This window comes from Labeo rohita, chromosome 11 (assembly GCF_022985175.1).
Source record: "Labeo rohita strain BAU-BD-2019 chromosome 11, IGBB_LRoh.1.0, whole genome shotgun sequence".
In the NCBI taxonomy this organism is placed as follows: domain Eukaryota; kingdom Metazoa; phylum Chordata; class Actinopteri; order Cypriniformes; family Cyprinidae; genus Labeo; species Labeo rohita.
In genome coordinates this window covers 16,788,139-16,806,235 of record NC_066879.1, presented here as the reverse complement: position 1 = coordinate 16,806,235, position 18,097 = coordinate 16,788,139, and the positions used below count along the sequence as shown (strand labels likewise).

Below are 18,097 nucleotides of genomic sequence, written 5' to 3'. Positions count from 1 at the left end.
GACTAAAAATGAAACTGAATTAAAATAAAGCTAAAAAGAAATACTAGCAAAAACAGAAAAATGGCTTTTTTCCCTTCAATTTGGTGGCATCTTTAAAATGTGAAAAGCTTAAAATAAAATTTCTAAATAATGCCAAAAGCCTAAAAATTACAATGAAATTACAATGAAAATATACAAATAAAAACAAATCCAAATGATATAATTATATATAAATAATAATAGAAATAATCAAAAAGAAAATTTGAAGTTGCAACTAAATGAAAAAAAAAAAAAGTTTAAGTAGTAAATCAAAAAGAAAAAAAAAAAAACTAATGACAAAAATGTATACAATTTAAAATGAAGTTAATATTCAAAATATAAAAAATGAAAACTTAAAATACTATAATAGTATAGATAACACTAAAACATTAAACATTGCTTTTATAAACTGTCAGAAAAAACAAAGTCACCCGTGTTTACCTTCACATAATACTGGTTAGAATTTGCACAGACTTGGTTAGTATGTCAAGTCAAGATTTAACTCGTATTTAACCCAGACTTTTCTTTAAATAGCCGATTAGACTTAGCCTAAACCTCAAAGGTGACATATCACAGCTTTTCCAAAAGTTTTTTTTTTTTTTTTTTTACTTTATTTTCTTACATAGGAAAATAGCACTTTTCAAGTTATTCAAAAATATAACCTAAATTTGACCAGCTATATGGTATGAGAGCAGCTATAGTCGGATGGTCTGTATAAATGAAAACTGTTAATGCATTAACATAATGTTGTAGGTAAAGGAAATAATTTAACGCTTTTATTGGGATGAAGGTGGCGGCAGAAAAATCAAGGATGAGCCCTTGCAAAGGAAAAATAATGTTATAATTCCAAAAAAACAGACATCTCTCTTCCAAAAAAGAGAACAAGAAAAAGAAGATCTTACATGACAGTTCTAGCCGAAACACTGTAAATCAGGATGCTCTCGGTGCGATATTAAAAACGATGTACCTATGTGATCATTCGGAAACTGCTACAGACTTTAGCGTATTGATAAGTCCAGATACTAAGTAGGTAGAGCACCTGATAGTTCACGAAAGCCTACATGAGCTAATTAGAGTGGGAAAAAAAAACAAAAATGCATAAAATAGTTAAGACCAGGTGTAAAAAGGCAAGACGATGTCAAGGAAATTCACTCCATGTGGTAGACAATGACCCTTCTTGAAAAAGGAAACTCAAGCACAGTCCCATTAATGAGTTGAAGCCTTCAATGATGTATGTCCAGATAGCTTCATTTCGACAGGAAGCGATCAGCTGCCAGTTTTTGTGAACAGTAACACCTGTCCTCAGCGATTTAGCTTATCAACCGTGACGGCACTAAGTAGAAAAAAATGCATTTATCTAATGCAAAGCACATTACGACGACATAAAGGAAACAATTCTCATTGTGTGATTACAGATCCAAGAGAAAATTGTTTCTAGCTTATATATGTTTTACAGTACATAAGTTCGTCCGTACATGTAGTGATGTTATCCACGGCCCCCGTGCACAGGCGGGAGCCCGGTTTGGCATACGCTCTCAACAGATTGAGAGAGATGAGGCACCAGAAAAAAAAACACGTGGAAAGCAACTTGATGCATAAATACCCTTCAGCTGGCGCAGGGATGTGATTGGGCCAAGAAAATTACCGATATTGCAATATTTCGATTGGGTTTGCGCGAGGGAGAAGGGGCGGGGACTAAAACATTTGGAAAAAGTAAAAAAACGTAAAAACTTAAATATGTTTTAAAACACGGTGACGTGTCACAACTGCATCAGACCTAATTTTGCATTACATCATTTATTTTTATTTAAAAAGAGCTGTTGTACTCCAGAGTACTTTAATTAGGTGAATCTCATGAACAAATGTCAAATAGAAAAAAATTAATTAAATAAAATTATTATTTTTTTAACATATTGTAACATTTCATGACGAATAAGTGCATTTCCACCATCCAAAAAACCCTTCATTGATTGTAATAGTTATCATTTTTCCAGTTTTGATCATAGAAATCAGTCAAATTAATTTTAACAATACTAATGTACACTAACAATTGTACTTCACAATTTAAATATTTTTTCTAGGGTTGTCAAACGATTATTGAAAATTGCCCAATATACGTGTGTGTACTGTGTGTAATTATTATGTAGATATAAATACAAACGCATTCATGTATATATGTGAGAAGTATATGTACTTATATTTTTATATCATTTATATTAAATATATAAATACAAATATTTTGTACATAATATATTTCTCTTAAATATATACATTCGTGTGTATTATTATATACATAGTACAAACACATACATTAGGCAAACTCAAACTTTTATTTTGTATGCGATTAATTGCGATTATTGATTTTTGAATTTGTTTTACAGTATGATAATAAGAATAAGATGTTTTTGCATTACAGTAACGATAATGAGATTTTTGCATGGCTACTGACAATTTTAAGGGTTAAATATACTTCACTGTTATAAAAACTTTTCTTTATGTAACTCATACGTAAAACATTCTTTGTTTTACTTAATATTTTTGGGTAGAATACAACTAAATATTGCATTTCTTAACATTTTTCTTGAGATTCACCCTGGAAGAGGCCATGTTGATAATGCATAATTTCATAGCTTAAATCTTAGTGCATATTGTCTTAATTTAAGGGAAATTCTGCAGCATAATACTGCGCTAAATACTGTACTCCTTTTATATTTTCACCTGGTTAGATCTATAACACAATATTCACAAACTGTACAAGAAATACGTTTCTCCGTATTGCCCTTTAGATCTCCAGACTTTCTTGCAACCTCGGTTTAAAGGCAATAAAAACAGCTCGAAAACTGTTGCAGCTCAGACTGTAGATTTACACCAGCGAAGGACGAAACGTGATGAAATCGACTGTGAGCTTTACTTCAGCCCACAAAAAAAAGCCAGAAATCTGTTTTGAGCTTAACAATCACATCCCTGAGTTTCAAGTTAGCTGACTGTAGCACCAAGATAAACAAACATCTGGATAAACGATAAAAAAGTGGGGGAGGAAACAGAGACAAAAATGAAGGCGGAGGGTTTCGGGCTGTTGGCCCGATTAGATATCATAGCTTTCCCTCTCAGGCTCCAGGAATCACACTCCAGGTTTATCCGAGGATCAGACGTTTGCCCTGACCAGTCTGCCGGCGCGAGGACCCCGGTGCACCTTGGTGTGTTTGGATAGGTGGTCGCTCCTGGCGAACTTTTTGTCGCACATTGTGCACTCATAAGGCTTGACTCCCGAATGAGACCGCCGATGGCGGGACAGCTCATCAGAGCGAGAGAACCTTCAAAACAAAACACAGCAGGAAATACACATCAGCTCATTGTTAATCAAGGCCTCATTACAGGTTTTAATGTTAAAGGGATAGTTCAGCCAAAAATGAAAATTCTGTCATTAATTACTCACTCTCATGTCGTTCCAAATTCGTAAGACCTTCGTTCATCTTCGGAGCACAAATTAAGATATTTGTGATGAAATCTGAGAGCTTTCAGACCCTGCATAGACAGCAATGCAACTGACACGTTCAAGGCCAGAAAGGTAGTAAGGACATTGTTAAAACAGTCCATGTGACATCAGTGGTTCAACCTTTATTTTATGCGCAAACAAAACAAAAACAATGACTCTATGCAACCATTTATTTACTTCCGTGTCAGTCGGAGATATTTACAAGAGTACCACAACGCACGAGTGTGTTGTTTATAATACACATTATTTATAAAACGGATAGTTCGGTCATTGGTTCTGATTGGTTAAGCCGCCTTCTAAGCTGTTGTAAATTACTCTACAAACATACACCTTTGTTTATGTCTGTGTGTTGCTCGGCAACCACTTTGTTGCAACCATAACTATTTCTGAGGAAGTCAGGGTTGCCAGGTTTTCACAACAAAACCCGCCCAATTGCTACTCAAAACTAGCCCAGTGGTGTTTGTAACGGGGTCCCCGTTACAAATCACGTTCTGGGGGACAAAATACAAACTTCGGGGTTCCCCTGGTAAATTTCAGGGGCTAAATGACGTTACTGGGGTCGACTTATCCCTCAGACATCAAACACAACCCGCAGCAACAGTGTTAAAGTGGCTCAATACCATGGGAAAACTGCGGACTTGGCAATACTAGAGGAACTACATTGTTTGGCGGAAGAATAATGTTTTTATTAATATCATTATACTTTATTTGTGAAATATTTTGTGAAACCTTACTATCAGGTTTTCATAAAACCTGCACAATTGCTACGCAAAACTAGCCCAATCACGTTTCGAGGGAGAAATCGCATTCTGGGGGATAAAATACACGTTTTATTGTCGGGGTCCCCTGGTAAATTTGCATTTCAGGGGCTAAATATGACGCTATTGGGGTTGATTCAACCTGTGGCAACAGTGTTAATGTGGCCCAATTCAGCGGGAAAACTGCAGACTTGACAACACTGAAGGAACTACATTGTTTGGCGGAAGAATGATGGTTTTATTAATATCATTACACTTTATTTGCTCCGTTTTATTTTGTGAAACCTTACTATCAGGGTTGCCAGGTTTTCATAACAAAACCCACCCAACTGCTACTCAAAACTAGCCCAATCGCATTTCGAGGGGGTTCCCCAATTAAAAAAACGTGTTTTAGGGGTTAAAATACACGTTTTTTGTCGGGGTTCCTCTGGTAAATTCGCATTCCAGAGGCTAAATATCACGTTTTTTGGGGTCGCTTCAACGTGCGAACATCAAAAACTACCTGTGGCAACAGTGTATAAGTAGCCCAATTACGCGAGAAAACCGCCGACTTGGCAACACTGCTTATGTATATGGAATAACCGTTTCATAAAAGAAATAAGTCCCACGAAGCCATGGTTTACAGTGAATTTTTAACAGCTAAGGGATGTTTGTAGGCACGACGCGGAGCGTCTTATGGTTTATTGCTTTAATTTACGCAAGTTTCATGAATGAGGCCCAATGTCCTTATTACCTTTCTGGGCCTTGAATGTGTCAGCTGCATTGCTGTCTAAGCAGGGTCAGAAAGCTCTCAGATTTAATCAAAAAATATCTTAATTTGTGTTTTGAAGATTAATGAAGGTCTTACAGGTTTGGAACGACATGAGGGTGAGTAATTAATTACAGAATTTTTTATTTGGGTGAACTCTATCCATTTAAGAAAGCAAGTAGGACTTTTAATGCAGTTATTTCTGACATTCCCAAGTTGGTTATTTTTAACACTCACCTCCACCCACAGTCTGGCCAGCTGCACAGGTAGGGTTTCTCTCCCGTGTGTCTGCGGAAATGAGCCTTCAGGTGGCTGCTCTTGGTGTACATCTTCTCACACCCTGGGTGAGAGCATTTATGTACCCGCAAGGTTTCCGTGGAGGACCTGGATGGACGTGGTGTGATGGCTTTGACTAGGCCTGTGCCTGCTATTCCGACCGCCCTGACGGCAATAGGCAGGGGAGCGATCTTCACATACTTTTGGTCTTGGTTGACGGCCTCGCCCACGATGGGGAGGAGAGTTGCTGAGGGCACCTGCGGTGAAAGAAGGGTAATGTTCTGTGCCCCTTGGACACCAAGCACCAGGTGGGCCACCCGAAGCCCGTTGGCTTGGGTGTCTGGCTGTGGGAGGGCGTGGCTTAGCTGGAGAGGTTGTAACTGAAGCACAAACGGAGCACCGACGAGCACCGGTGCGGCACTAGCCGTCGTGTTAACACTCTGAGCGGCAGGAGGCGTTGTTGTGGTCGGGCTGGATTCCGGCTCGGTGTCACCGGGGGAAGACGGCTGTATGGGAGGTTCATCCTCCTTTGACTTTTCCTCCGGGCTCAGAGGAGCATCTCTCAAAAGCTCCATTTTCTCCATCAGGAACTCCTCAATGTCCTCCAGGGTTGGAGAGAAGGTACTTGAGAGCTGGGGTATAAAATCAGGCAGCTTGGGTGGCTGAATCAACATCTCCTCAGTGGAGTCTAAGAAGATCTGCAGCGGCCCATCGTCCTCATCTTCCTCCCCTGGGCTGTAGCTGAGTTGGGCTCCAGCATCTCCGGTTTCGGGACTGGAGCATGAGATGGAGCTGCCCCTCTCGCTGCTCTCGCTGCCGCCCACTTCCATGAAGGGCAAGGTGGCCAAGGCATGGTCGGCAAATGATTCATTAGCAGTGGCCACCACTTTGTCACTTATGGAGACCATTTGTTGGTGCGCAGATCAGAGGAAGGCTGAAGGTATTGCCACGATTTGTAAACACTGCAACAAAAAAGAAGTTAGAAATTGAAGTTTTTGAACAGTAAGACTTTTAATAATTTTTTTAAAGAAGTCTCTTCTGCTCACCAAGCGTGCATTTATTTGATCCAAAGTACAGAAAAAAAAACAGTGAAATTTTGAAATATTTTTACTATTTAAAATAACCACTTTCTATTTGAATATATTTTTAAAATATAAATTATTCCTGCGATTTAGCATCATTAGTCCAGTCACATGATCCTTCAGAAATCATTCTAATATTCTGATTTGCTGCTTCAAAAATCATTATTATTATTATTTTGTTGAAAACAGCCAAGTGGATTTTTTTCAGGTTTCTCTGATGAACAAAAGGTTCAGAAGAACAGCAGTTATCTGAAATAGAAATCTTTTGTAAAATTAAAAATGTCTTTAGCATCACTTTTGATCACTTTATCTTTGCTAAATAAAAGTATTAATTTCTATAATTTCCTTTCCAAAATAATAAAAAAATAATAAAATAAATATATAATAATATAATAATAAATATATATAATATAATAATATAATATATAATATAATAAAAATAAAAAAATATACTGACTCCAAGCTTTTGAATGGTATAGTATATAATGTTTTTAATATTGATAATAACAATAAATGTTTCTTAAACAGCAAATAAGCTTATTAGAATGATTTCTGAAGGATCATGTGACACTGAAGACAGAAGTTTTGATGCTAAAAATGTAGCCTTAATCACAGGAATAAATTACATGTTAACAAAATATTCAAATTGAAAGAACTTATTTTAAATAGTAAAAATATATCACAATATTACTGCTTTTGCTGTATTTTGGATCAAATAAATGCAGGCTTGATGAGCAGAAAAAAAACTTTAAAAACATTCAAAATCTTACTGTTCAAAAACTTTTGACTGGTAGTGTGTACTTATATTATTAATTCAACAAAATAATTGTCAGAACAACAACTCACACAATTAATAATACATGCATAATACTAATTATAGTTTTTTATATTACAGTAGGAGGTATTCCAAGACGGGTAGCACAAACAAGTTTCCAAACAATTTACTAGCCTACACCCACAAAAACAAAAACACAAAGGATGTATAAATCCATTTCGCAAAACAATTTCTAATTTAAAAGCCAATTCATACATTAAATAAAAACCAACTTACGGACAGCTGGTTACAAACTAAGTTAGGTCTGTTGCGATGTTTTTAATCTGATGCGGTGAAAAATGCTTTTTGAGTGTCCAAATAGTTCTGTGGTCAATATTTACATGCGCCCATGCTCATCATCACAATGCTTGCAGAGATTAAAGCACCGAGGTTTACGGGGCAGAAAGAGGAGGGGCTGGCTGATCAAAACACCATCACAACACAAATCACCATCACAACACAAATCATAACGCACACTAAACCAATTACAAGAAAAACGACATAGTAAAACTCGCATAAACACTGCAGCAATGCTCAAGTACAGCACACACACGAGGCACCAGACATGTGTTTCACTAAAGTGCGTCAGCAAGGCAGGAAAACAGGCCTGCACACATGCTCCCAGCACACAGCCGAGGAAAACTGCAGCTTTTGGACAACACGGCCACGACATTCCCAGAAACAGGTGTCAAGTTCAACAAAGTCGGGTCATTTAGATCGAATCCGACCCTCTGGTTAAAAATCGACTTTGGTTTGCTTTATCGAACGGAAAACGATATATGTATGCCTCATTACCTCGCGTAAATATGGATTGAAATGTCCGGGTTGTGGATGTACGACATAGGATGAATCCAGATGTCCCTTTCAATGTTATTGTTGGGAAGAACATCGTCCTTGCCACGGTTCCATGTTGGCATTTCTCACAGAGGCCTGTCACATGACACGCATCGCAATGCACTCGAGGGCACGGATCCGATTCCTCGCTTCTGATTGGTTGCGTGGCAGGGGCTCGCCCCAAAACGACGCGCGTCATTGGTTAGCGTAAAAGGAGTCATGAATTATTTATAAGAGTAGGAAAAACATCCAGCGAAAGCAAAAAAGAAAAAAAAAATGATCTTGATGCATTTATGCACATTTAAATACATGCATTGCATGCGGCATTTAACCCATTGAAACCCGGAAAAAATGTCATCTTTTATCTTTCAACGCGTTCATTATATTCCAGAACCATAATTATATTTATTAATTTTATTAATTATATTTATTAATTTAAAGCATATATATATATATATATATATATATACATGCTTTAAATTAATAAATATAATTAATAATATAATTAATATATATATATATATATATATACATATATACATACATACATACATGCTTTAAATTAATTATATATATATATATATATATATATATATATATATATACAAAACTTCATACACAATTCTTCAGTTCACTGTTGGGAGAAGATAAAGTTATTTTAAATATTATCATTATTATCACAAATATTATCACACTTTTATTGTAATTTTAAAAACTTAGCACTGCAGGGACAGTGTCCTACTGCCACCTGCTGTTATTTCCCCTGCATGCATCCATGCATTTATTTATTTAGTCAGAAAAAAAAAACAAAAAAAACAACATCAAGTTTGATTTATGCATTTATTTCCAAAGATGAGGAAATGGTTAATAAATTAGTTGAAATGCCACATAATTGTTGAAAACACTGCAGCTGGGTGAATTCTGACATGGCCTATATAGAAAATAAATATTTAAAATGAAAAACATGAAGGAAAAGGAACAAGGAGTGAATGATGTGAGTAAACCTGTCTGTTTTGACTACTACTACTAAATAAATAAATAAATAAAACAAAAACAGGTGCTATAGAGACACTAGATGGCAGTAGCTGATAAAGAACTGACTGATGCAACCCATTCCGAGCTAAAAGATGACTGGCTATAGCTAAAAATTGCATTAAACATAACATAACCTAACATAGCATAACCAATCCTCAGTAATAAAGTTAAATCCTAGATTCAATATTAATTTGGTCGCAAATAGCTTTTATTCTTTAGATTAAGCTGCTACCAAAACGTAAAAACCTAAAAGATACCTAAATATACAGTGCAGTGAACTTAAAGTGAAATGCTATACAAATCTATTAGTTTCAGAAACTCAAACATGTGCTATTTAAGAAAATGAATCATTGAGACATCCAGTTCAGACTTATGTTTCTAACTCACCAGAAAATCTTCAGACATGTTCTTGCCTTTCTTTTGATAACTAATATTCTCTGGAACTAACATGTAAACATTAATTCTTGTACGGGGTTGTGTCACAAGATTCAAAACCTGAAACTCTTGCTCGTCTTCAGTTGAATCATTCATTCAGCATATTTGCTTTCCCGCACTTCAATACGCCCAAGTCAACTAATACTTCATTTTTAACAGTGTAATTGCTCTCCTTAATAGGTAAAGAACTGTGCAATATTGCAAATATAACATTGTAAGCCACAGGTTAAGTAACAATAGTTCTTTCAAATAATTTAATGCTCAAACAAGACCTTTTTTATGTAAATGCATGACCATATATTTTGCTGAATAGTTTACAGCCAGTGTAATGCTTGAAAATTGCACATTTCCAACTGGGTTTTTCCAAAAAATAATAGACAGAACCAGCTGCCCTTTATAGTTTTTTGTCATTATTCTGAGTCTGTTGCTCTCTTGATAACATCTTAGTCATCTTGCATCAACATCCGTTTTCTCAAAGATGATCTTTCTCGAGAAATAAACAGCTACCAGACTTAACAAAGATGCACAGGCCATGTATGCAGTCACACTGTGGAAGAGCTGCACGATGAAGCCCATGAAAAGAGACGGGACCACCTGAGACAGCAAATAGGCGCTGTCTAAAATGGCAATGTCTGTGCCCAGGCCTCTGAGGGCTGATGGTTGTGGTTCCACGGTGATAGACACATGCAGATCAAGTAATTGTGAGTTTTTTATACTGTTCTGGAAGGGTACGGTACCTGGATACCCATTGACGCACCCATTAGTTCTTTTCTCCTTAGTCATGGATGGCATCGCTGATCTGATTAACATCAGATCTTCCTCCTTGGGAGGAAATTTCCGCCTGTCGGTGGAGAAAAACACCTGGGAATTGTGAAACGCAGCTGGTTAGGATAAAAACATTTAAAATGGAAGATGCAGTTGAGGTCAAATATTTACATACACATTGCAGAATCTGCAAAATATTAAAAAATAAGAGGGATCATACAAAATGCATGTTATTTTTCACCTAGTACTGACCTGAATAAGATATTTCACATAAAAGACATATAGTCCACAAGAGAAAATAATAGTTGAATTTATAAAATTGACCCTGTTCAAAAGTTTACATACACTTGATTCTTAATACTGTGTTGTTACCTGAATGATCCACAGCTGTGTTTTTTTCAGTGATAGTTGTTCATGAGTCCCTGAACAGTTACTACCTGCTGTTTTTCGGAAAAATTCTTCAAGTCCCACACATTTTTGTGTATTTGAACCCTTTCCAACATTGACTGTATGATTTTGAGATCCATCTTTTCACACTGAGGACAACTGAGGGACTTATGTGCAACTATCACAGAAGGTTCAAACACTCACTGATGCTTTAGAAGGAAAAACAATGCATTCGCCGGGGGGTGAAAACTTTTGAACAGAATGAAGATGTGTACATTTTGCCTAAATATAATATTTGTTTCATTTAGTTCTGCTTTTTAAAAGCTACAGAAGATACTTACATGTTTCCCAGAAGACAAAATAAGGTAAATTTACCCTGATCTTCAAATTCCAAAAGTTTTCACCCCCCAGCTCTTAATGCATTGTGTTCCTCAACTGCACACAAATGCGTATGTTTTGTTTGGAGCTCTTACCTGTGGATTTGAGTGGTATAGACATGTGAGCGTGTATGGCAGAATCTGCAGGGTGCAGAAGGTGTATCCTGTAGCAGCGGCCATGATGGTGACTAGTATAATGTTGTGGGATACGGTCATAATAGCTGTACTCACAGCCAGCACAACCACGCTGCTCAGATACAGCTTCCTGACGCCAATACACAACACCATACGCTCCATAATCAATGAGAAGATCACAGAGGTCACACATTGTAGGAAAAGACCCAGACTGGCCATTCGCACACCTGCAGTGACATAAAAATAACACAAATACTTAAATTCCATAAGCCATTACTTCAGTCTTCAGTGTCATATGATGCTTCAGAAATCATTCTAATATGCTGATTTGCTGCTTAAGAAACATTTTATTAGTTTTAGTATTAGTATCAGTATCAATGCTGAAAACAGTTGCTGCTTAATATTTTTTTGTGGAATAGTTTTTGAAAAATTACAATTTCGTCAGTTACCCTGATGCCATATTGGCCATACTCAGATGTAAACAACAGCAAGGGTTGCACAGTTAATGTACTACTGAATATGTGTTTTGCTAATTTATGCTGTCTAAACTATGAAAAAAAACATGTGGAAGCTGCTACATCATATAGAGAAGGACAATATTTTGACAGTAAAGTATATTGTTGAAGTAAAGTTAATAGGTGGTAAGGATACCTACAAGCAGTATTAATTAAGATTAGCCTAATATTTCACCTTCCTGACCGGAAATGATAAGAACAAACACAAATGTTGTCAAGATTCTTGCCCTAAAAAACCTGATTAGTTTGGCCAACCGCAAACGCCTTTTGTTCCTCAGACAGTTTTTTGCACTCTTCTCCATAGTTTGTTATAACTTTTGGCAGTCTGTAGTACTCCAAATGTTTTTCCTGATTCGACCGATTAGTACAGCTCAAAACATGACAATAATTGACCGTTTTCAGCAGCAATAATCAGCAAAATATGCGAGTTTCGTTCGGTTCAGTGGCATTGTTTACATTTAGTGCCGCTAATATGCCCGGATTAATAACGCCTAAGCTAAGGACCAGCATAGACCTGCAAAGAACCAGCTTAAACCAGCACCAAAACATACCTAACCAGCATCCCAGCATCAAAACATAGCTATATGCTGTTTTTTTCACCAGGGAACTCGTTTTAAAATCATATGTAGTGTTGTTTAAAGTACTTTTAAGTATATATAACAGATAAAATGTCACCTTCATCATAGCGTATCCTTCCTAAGGAGCCTGGCTCATCACTGGGCACCCCATTATACAATCCCTCTCCGACAAAGTCTGTGTAGAAGAGCATAAAGGACATCAGTGCCATCCAGCTGCACAGCTCAGCAACGAACAGCCTCGCAATGACTTTTGGCATGCGGCTGCACAGCGAGTAGAGTCGGGGAACCACAGAAAGGAGACTAGACAACGTCCTTCGTAAAAGCAAAAATCTGGGTAGCACCACACAGCGGCCACAGCAAGTCTTCAACAGGTTTCCAGGCTTTCTGGACACCTCAGCTTCCCCCAGCCTTTCTCGTACTGTCTTCTCCTCAGAGATGAAGGTTGTACCCGTCAAACAGGTGAGAAAAATGAAGGTCAAAATAGCGTAGATGAAGGCTTCTTGTCCACCCAAGTAGGCCACGGTGTCTAAAGTGGTCCAGTCGACCGCGGGCAGCAGGTAGCCAATGCATCCGCCCAGACTGAGCATGAGGGAGAAGACAGAGAAAGCCTTGCGACTCTCTTCCTCTCCGGGAAAGAGGTCAGAAACCAAGGCTTCCAGAAGGGTGAAGCAGGCCTGACCACAGAATTCCATCAAACAAATGGCAAGGACCAGCAGTGGGACCTCCAGCCAATGCCGCTCCCGTTTTGTGAGCAGGGTGACGAGGGTGGACGTCTGAGGGATGATCAAGAGGCTGAGCAGGACGCCCATGCACAACACCCATATGAAGGGACGCCGACGGCCATATTTACTTTTAAAGCTATCACTCGCCGAACCAATTAGAGGGACAACGATGAGCCCCAGCACAGGTCCCACAGCTGTGTAAATAAAAGATAAAATCATAAAACATCAAATGTAAATTCAGTCTTTCAGTGTCTGCTAAATGCATATTGTATGACACTATTTTATTCTGTAAAATGTTATACAACAGAGTACAATGCTGTACAATAACAAATTATTATAAAACAATTTCTTCTGCTCACCAAGCATGCATTTATTTGATCCAAAGTACCGCAAAAACTGTAAAATTTTGAAATATTTTTACTATTTAAAATAACTGTTTTCTATTTTATTTTATTTCTATTTTAATTTTTTTGAATTTTTTATTTTTTTTTATTTCTATTTTAAATAAATTCTATTTTATTTATTTTAATATATTTTAAAATGTAATTTATTCCTATGATTTCAAAGGTGAATTTTTAGCATCATTACTCCACTTACATGATCCTTCAGAAATCATTCCAATATTCTGATTTGCTGCTCAATATAATATAATATAATATAATATAATATAATATAATATAATATAATATAATATAATATAATATAATATCATATATATCATATCATATAATTTTTTTTTTCAAGTTTCTTTGATGAATAGAAAGTTTAGAAGAACAGCATTTATCTGAAATAGAAATCTTTTGTAACATTATAAATGTCTTTACCATCACTTTTGATCAATTTAAAGCAGCCTTGCTAAATAAAAGTATTAATGTCTATCAGAATTATACTGTTTTACTTGATACTTGATGATAATAATAATAAATGTTTCTTGAACAGCAAATCAGCATATTAGAATGATTCCTGAAGGATCATGTGATACTGAAGACTGGCGTAATGATGCTGAAAATGTAGCTTTAATCACAGGAATAAATTACATTTTAAAATATATTCAGAGAGAAAGCAGTTATTTTAAATAGTAAAACTATTTCACAATATTACTGCTTTTGCTGTAGTTTGGATTAAATAAATGCAGGCTTAAAAAAACATTAAAACTCTTACTGTTCAAAAACTTTTGACTGGTAGGTTATAAAAATTGAATAATTAAATAAAATAATGATTTAACTTGAATAATTTTATTGCAATGTATTTAATTATTGAACAATTTTATTGTATAAACAACATATCTTTATAACAGTATAATATATTTTTTTTAAGTATACAGCTGCTTTTACATTTAAGTAGATCGACATATTTGGATATCCTTGGTATTAAGGTTTAAAAACACCAGAGGTGGAAGAAATGACGAGACACTGTGGAATTTGAAAAGTGCAAATGCAAGCATTTATACGTAAACTTATCTTAAGTTACGTAATGTTGACAGAATGGACCAGTTCCCTTGTCAAAATGCGTCTATGATAAAAGTGAGTCATATGTCTCAGTAACCAGTCAAGAGTTGGTTAATTTTAGTTCACTCAGATTCGTCAGGATTCGCCAGTCTGGTTCAATAAGCTTGTGCGTATTTGAACGATTCGTTAAAAGAACCGGCTCATTAGAGTCATCGGTTCGTGAAGCGAACTCCGTGCGTCTCGCTGTATTATGTTTGTTTTTACGTCAGTGCTGAAGGAAAGTTGAATAGCTTTTGGAAAAACGGCTACACACCTTCTGGCGTCATGTCAGAAAAATGTAAATACAATATATGACCATTAGGAAACTAGTTAGATGTATCTGACAACTCATATTTTACATATTTCTGATATAGCATGAACTCAGAAGCATTCTTCTCATTTTTTGCGTAGGCTATTGTCACCTGAAAGCTTTGAAGTTCATAACAGTAATCCTTTATGAAGTTCCAACACCTTCAAAATGTTTGGTTATCAGTTCAGATCTTTTAAGTACTATATTGATATTGATCTTGACTTCCTTTGGAGTGACTTACCTAGTACCATGGTCATGAATTGTTCCTCCACCCCTGCCTCCAGCAGCATAGGTGGGATGTAGATGGTCCCAGCAGCCAAACATACCTCCAAACCACATGTTAACGCATTAATCAAGAACAACTGCGAGATCCTGCCATGCATGTCCAGATTCTCCACTCTTTCACCTCTTCAAAGTCTGTAGTGATGAAAGAAGCTGTTTAGCCATGCTGGAATATTATTGATGCATATATTCAATATTATGACTTCCATACAGCTTCCAAACGGATTCAGAAGATTTTTATATTGTAATCTAATTTTAACAATATAATTTGCATCTTTATTCAACTATGACATCCAGCTTCCTGTGAGTTTCATTCATGTGATTATGATCGTTAACACCAGGATGTTTAACTGAATATTACACCCCTTTAGTCAACATAGTGTGTTTGCTAAGGACTACAATATAATGATGAGTTTCTTAGCACTCAGCCAATGATCTTTAACCTTAAAAAGCTATGAGAAACATTATGTAGTGATGAGAGTACATCTATTAGACCAGCTTTATGATTGATTGTAGACATAACAAGGTCATGATTGTTATGAAAAATTTAAAATGCATGGCAACAGTAAACAAAACACGGCATGTGTAGCAATCATTTTTACAGTGTAGGCAATTTCTTTGCCGGTTTCGGATTAGCATTGCTTGTGACTTGTGACCACTGGCTTTTCTTCTTAGGTCTTTCCAGTGTGACAGACTCATGGAATATTTCTACAGGGAAATTTGAGTTGGCTGTTTAGTCCACATTGACGTAAATTACTAAAACGTATGAATGACGCACGCCTATATTTAATCTATTTAAGCAAATCAAAAATCTCCTGTTTCAGTCCCCGTTTCAAGGGAATCTCACAAAAGCTATTAATTACATTATTATTTTTATGACAATTGTAATTAGTTAATTAATTAATTATGCAATTTGTGGCAGAATACATTGTACTGCTTTAAACACACACACACACACACACACACACACACACACATATATATATATATATATATATATATAATAAAAAACATATTTAGTGTTGGTTTGTATATTTATTTATTTATTTATAATACAGTTCATTCATTCATTTTACTGGCATGCTTTTATGAGAAAAAAGGAAAAACTAGTAGCCTACTTTTGCATTTCATTAAATAACTAAATCTGATTATTTATTTATTTATTTTAAGAAGAAAAACCTTTATTAACTTTTTTTTTTTTAATTAATTGTTTTATTTTTTGTACCTTCAGTACATTAAAAAATGTATCATGGATTTCACCAAAATACTAAGCAGCACAACTGTTTTCAACACTGATAATAATATTTATTTTTAATTTGTTTAATTCATTTAATTTTTTTTAAACAGCAAATCAGCATATTAGAATGATTTCCAAAGGATCATGTGACACCGAAGACTGGAGTAATGATGCTGAAAATTCAGCTTTGCATCACAGGAATAAATTGCATTTTAAAATATATTCAAATTGAAAACAATTATTTTAAACTGTAATAATATTTCACAATATCTGTTAAAAATACAACTTGTAAAAATACTGTTAAAAATACAACTTTTTTTTTTTTTTTACTATTTTTTAACTCTTTATTTTTGTTCAATTAAATGCATAAAAGACTTCTTTTAATAAAAACGTGAACAAATTGTACCCTAAACCTTTTCAGCGCTATGTCAGTGTACATTTTAAAACTTCCTTCCTTCATAACTTTAAATACAACTATATTTTTTTATAGAAATGATGTCAGGTCACTTTAGTTCAGAACCTATTCTTGTGAATATTACTTGTTCATTGACAGTAACCACTAACTTCCTCATGTCACAACCCGTTGACAGATTATTAGGAAGGAAAGAGACGCATCTTGAAGTGCAACATGCGTAAACACATTTGAATTTAACTCTTAGTAGTGACACTCCTTTATTTCGCTGTCAGCCACATACACTGGACTCCTGCCTCAGCTGAGAGTAAAACGTCTTAAGTATAACCTGAGTTGAACATAACTGAGCCATGAAAAGGTTTTAGACAGGAAAAAGCACTGAAGCGTGTCACATCTTACCTGATGCTGCCTTTGACAGAGAACTTCAGGTCCAGGAAATTTTTTGTTTCTTAAATTGACATTCTGCATGTATGAATATACCTGTTTTAAGATAAAATGAACAAGCATTTTAATATTTAAATAACATTATTTTAACCAAATGATTGAAAATATTCTTTTAACTGGTCTGTAAATGAACACAACTAATTACTAACATGTATCCAGTTATACATAACATTTAAAACCAATAAATTAAAATTAATAAAACCTTATAATACAATGACAGTAATCTATTTTATGATTTTATGGTTTTACAGCCACAGGTGCATCATCATCAACAGTTACACATCATCAAATATTGCGTTACCAAAAACCATTGACAGAAAACAACAGTTGAAATACATACGTCTCATCTCCATCTGTAAGTGTGAATCTGAATGATGTCGTCTCCTGTGGCTTTATTGATTCCTATGTGAATGTGTAGAAAGTGCAGTGACATCAGTAGAAGTTTGAGGAGCCGTTCCAGAGCGCCAGAGGAAGTGGGCGGGATAAGCTGTGTGAACACACACGTCTGGAAAGCCACATCACAGAGGCGCTACCCGATCTGCAACATTCTTGCTGGGTTTGCAGCAGATAATGAATTATAGCCATTTAAGTCCAGCACAACAGGTGTGTCCGCTTTTATAAAGTGATTTCCTTTAATGGATTATTTACAGTAAATGGGATGTGAAGCTTTAATCTGAGTGTTTCTGAGGGGAGACTACAGGAAATCTATTTATATATCTGTCTATCTGTCTGTCTGTCTATCTGTCCGTCCGTCTGTCCATCCGTCTATCTGATTGTCTGTCTATCTAACGATCTATCTATCTGTCTGTCTGACTATCTGTCTATCTATCTGTCCGTCTATCTATCTATCTATCTATCTATCTATCTATCTATCTATCTGTCTGTCTGTCTGTCTGTCTATCTATTTATCTATCTCTGTCTGTCTGTCTGCCTGACAGTCCGTCGGTTGG

The 18,097-nt window shown here is 35.8% G+C and overlaps 2 protein-coding genes across 2 annotated transcripts; both read right to left on the bottom strand.

The window, feature by feature from the left end:
• Positions 1-772: 772 nt before the first annotated feature.
• On the bottom strand, positions 773-8,145 carry si:ch211-117k10.3 (Krueppel-like factor 15). The gene is made up of 3 exons (XM_051123314.1): positions 7,988-8,145; positions 5,258-6,258; positions 773-3,332 (listed from the first exon to the last, which is right to left on the bottom strand). The coding sequence occupies exons 2-3, from the start codon at positions 6,202-6,204 to the stop codon at positions 3,164-3,166; spliced, it is 1,116 nt and encodes a 371-aa protein (XP_050979271.1). The 5' UTR covers positions 6,205-6,258; positions 7,988-8,145; the 3' UTR covers positions 773-3,163.
• A 726-nt stretch (positions 8,146-8,871) lies between these two features.
• On the bottom strand, positions 8,872-17,635 carry LOC127173417 (solute carrier family 45 member 3). The gene is made up of 6 exons (XM_051123305.1): positions 17,488-17,635; positions 17,103-17,183; positions 15,014-15,189; positions 12,351-13,169; positions 11,122-11,387; positions 8,872-10,357 (listed from the first exon to the last, which is right to left on the bottom strand). Exons 3-6 carry the CDS (start codon positions 15,153-15,155, stop codon positions 9,944-9,946), a joined length of 1,641 nt encoding a protein of 546 aa, XP_050979262.1. The 5' UTR covers positions 15,156-15,189; positions 17,103-17,183; positions 17,488-17,635; the 3' UTR covers positions 8,872-9,943.
• Positions 17,636-18,097: the final 462 nt, after the last annotated feature.

Excerpts from the sequence above, each read along its gene's own strand:
- si:ch211-117k10.3 (XM_051123314.1), bottom strand. The coding sequence starts at position 6,204 with ATGGTCTCCATAAGTGACAAAGTGGTGGCCACTGCTAATGAATCATTT. Across the intron at positions 3,333-5,257 it reads TGGCCAGACTGTGGGTGGAG|GTTCTCTCGCTCTGATGAGC; the intron begins GTGAGTGTTAAA and ends TTTGTTTTGAAG.
- LOC127173417 (XM_051123305.1), bottom strand. The coding sequence starts at position 15,155 with ATGCATGGCAGGATCTCGCAGTTGTTCTTGATTAATGCGTTAACATGT. Across the intron at positions 11,388-12,350 it reads AAGGATACGCTATGATGAAG|GTGTGCGAATGGCCAGTCTG; the intron begins GTGACATTTTAT and ends ATGTCACTGCAG. Across the intron at positions 10,358-11,121 it reads TATACCACTCAAATCCACAG|GTGTTTTTCTCCACCGACAG; the intron begins GTAAGAGCTCCA and ends CACAATTCCCAG.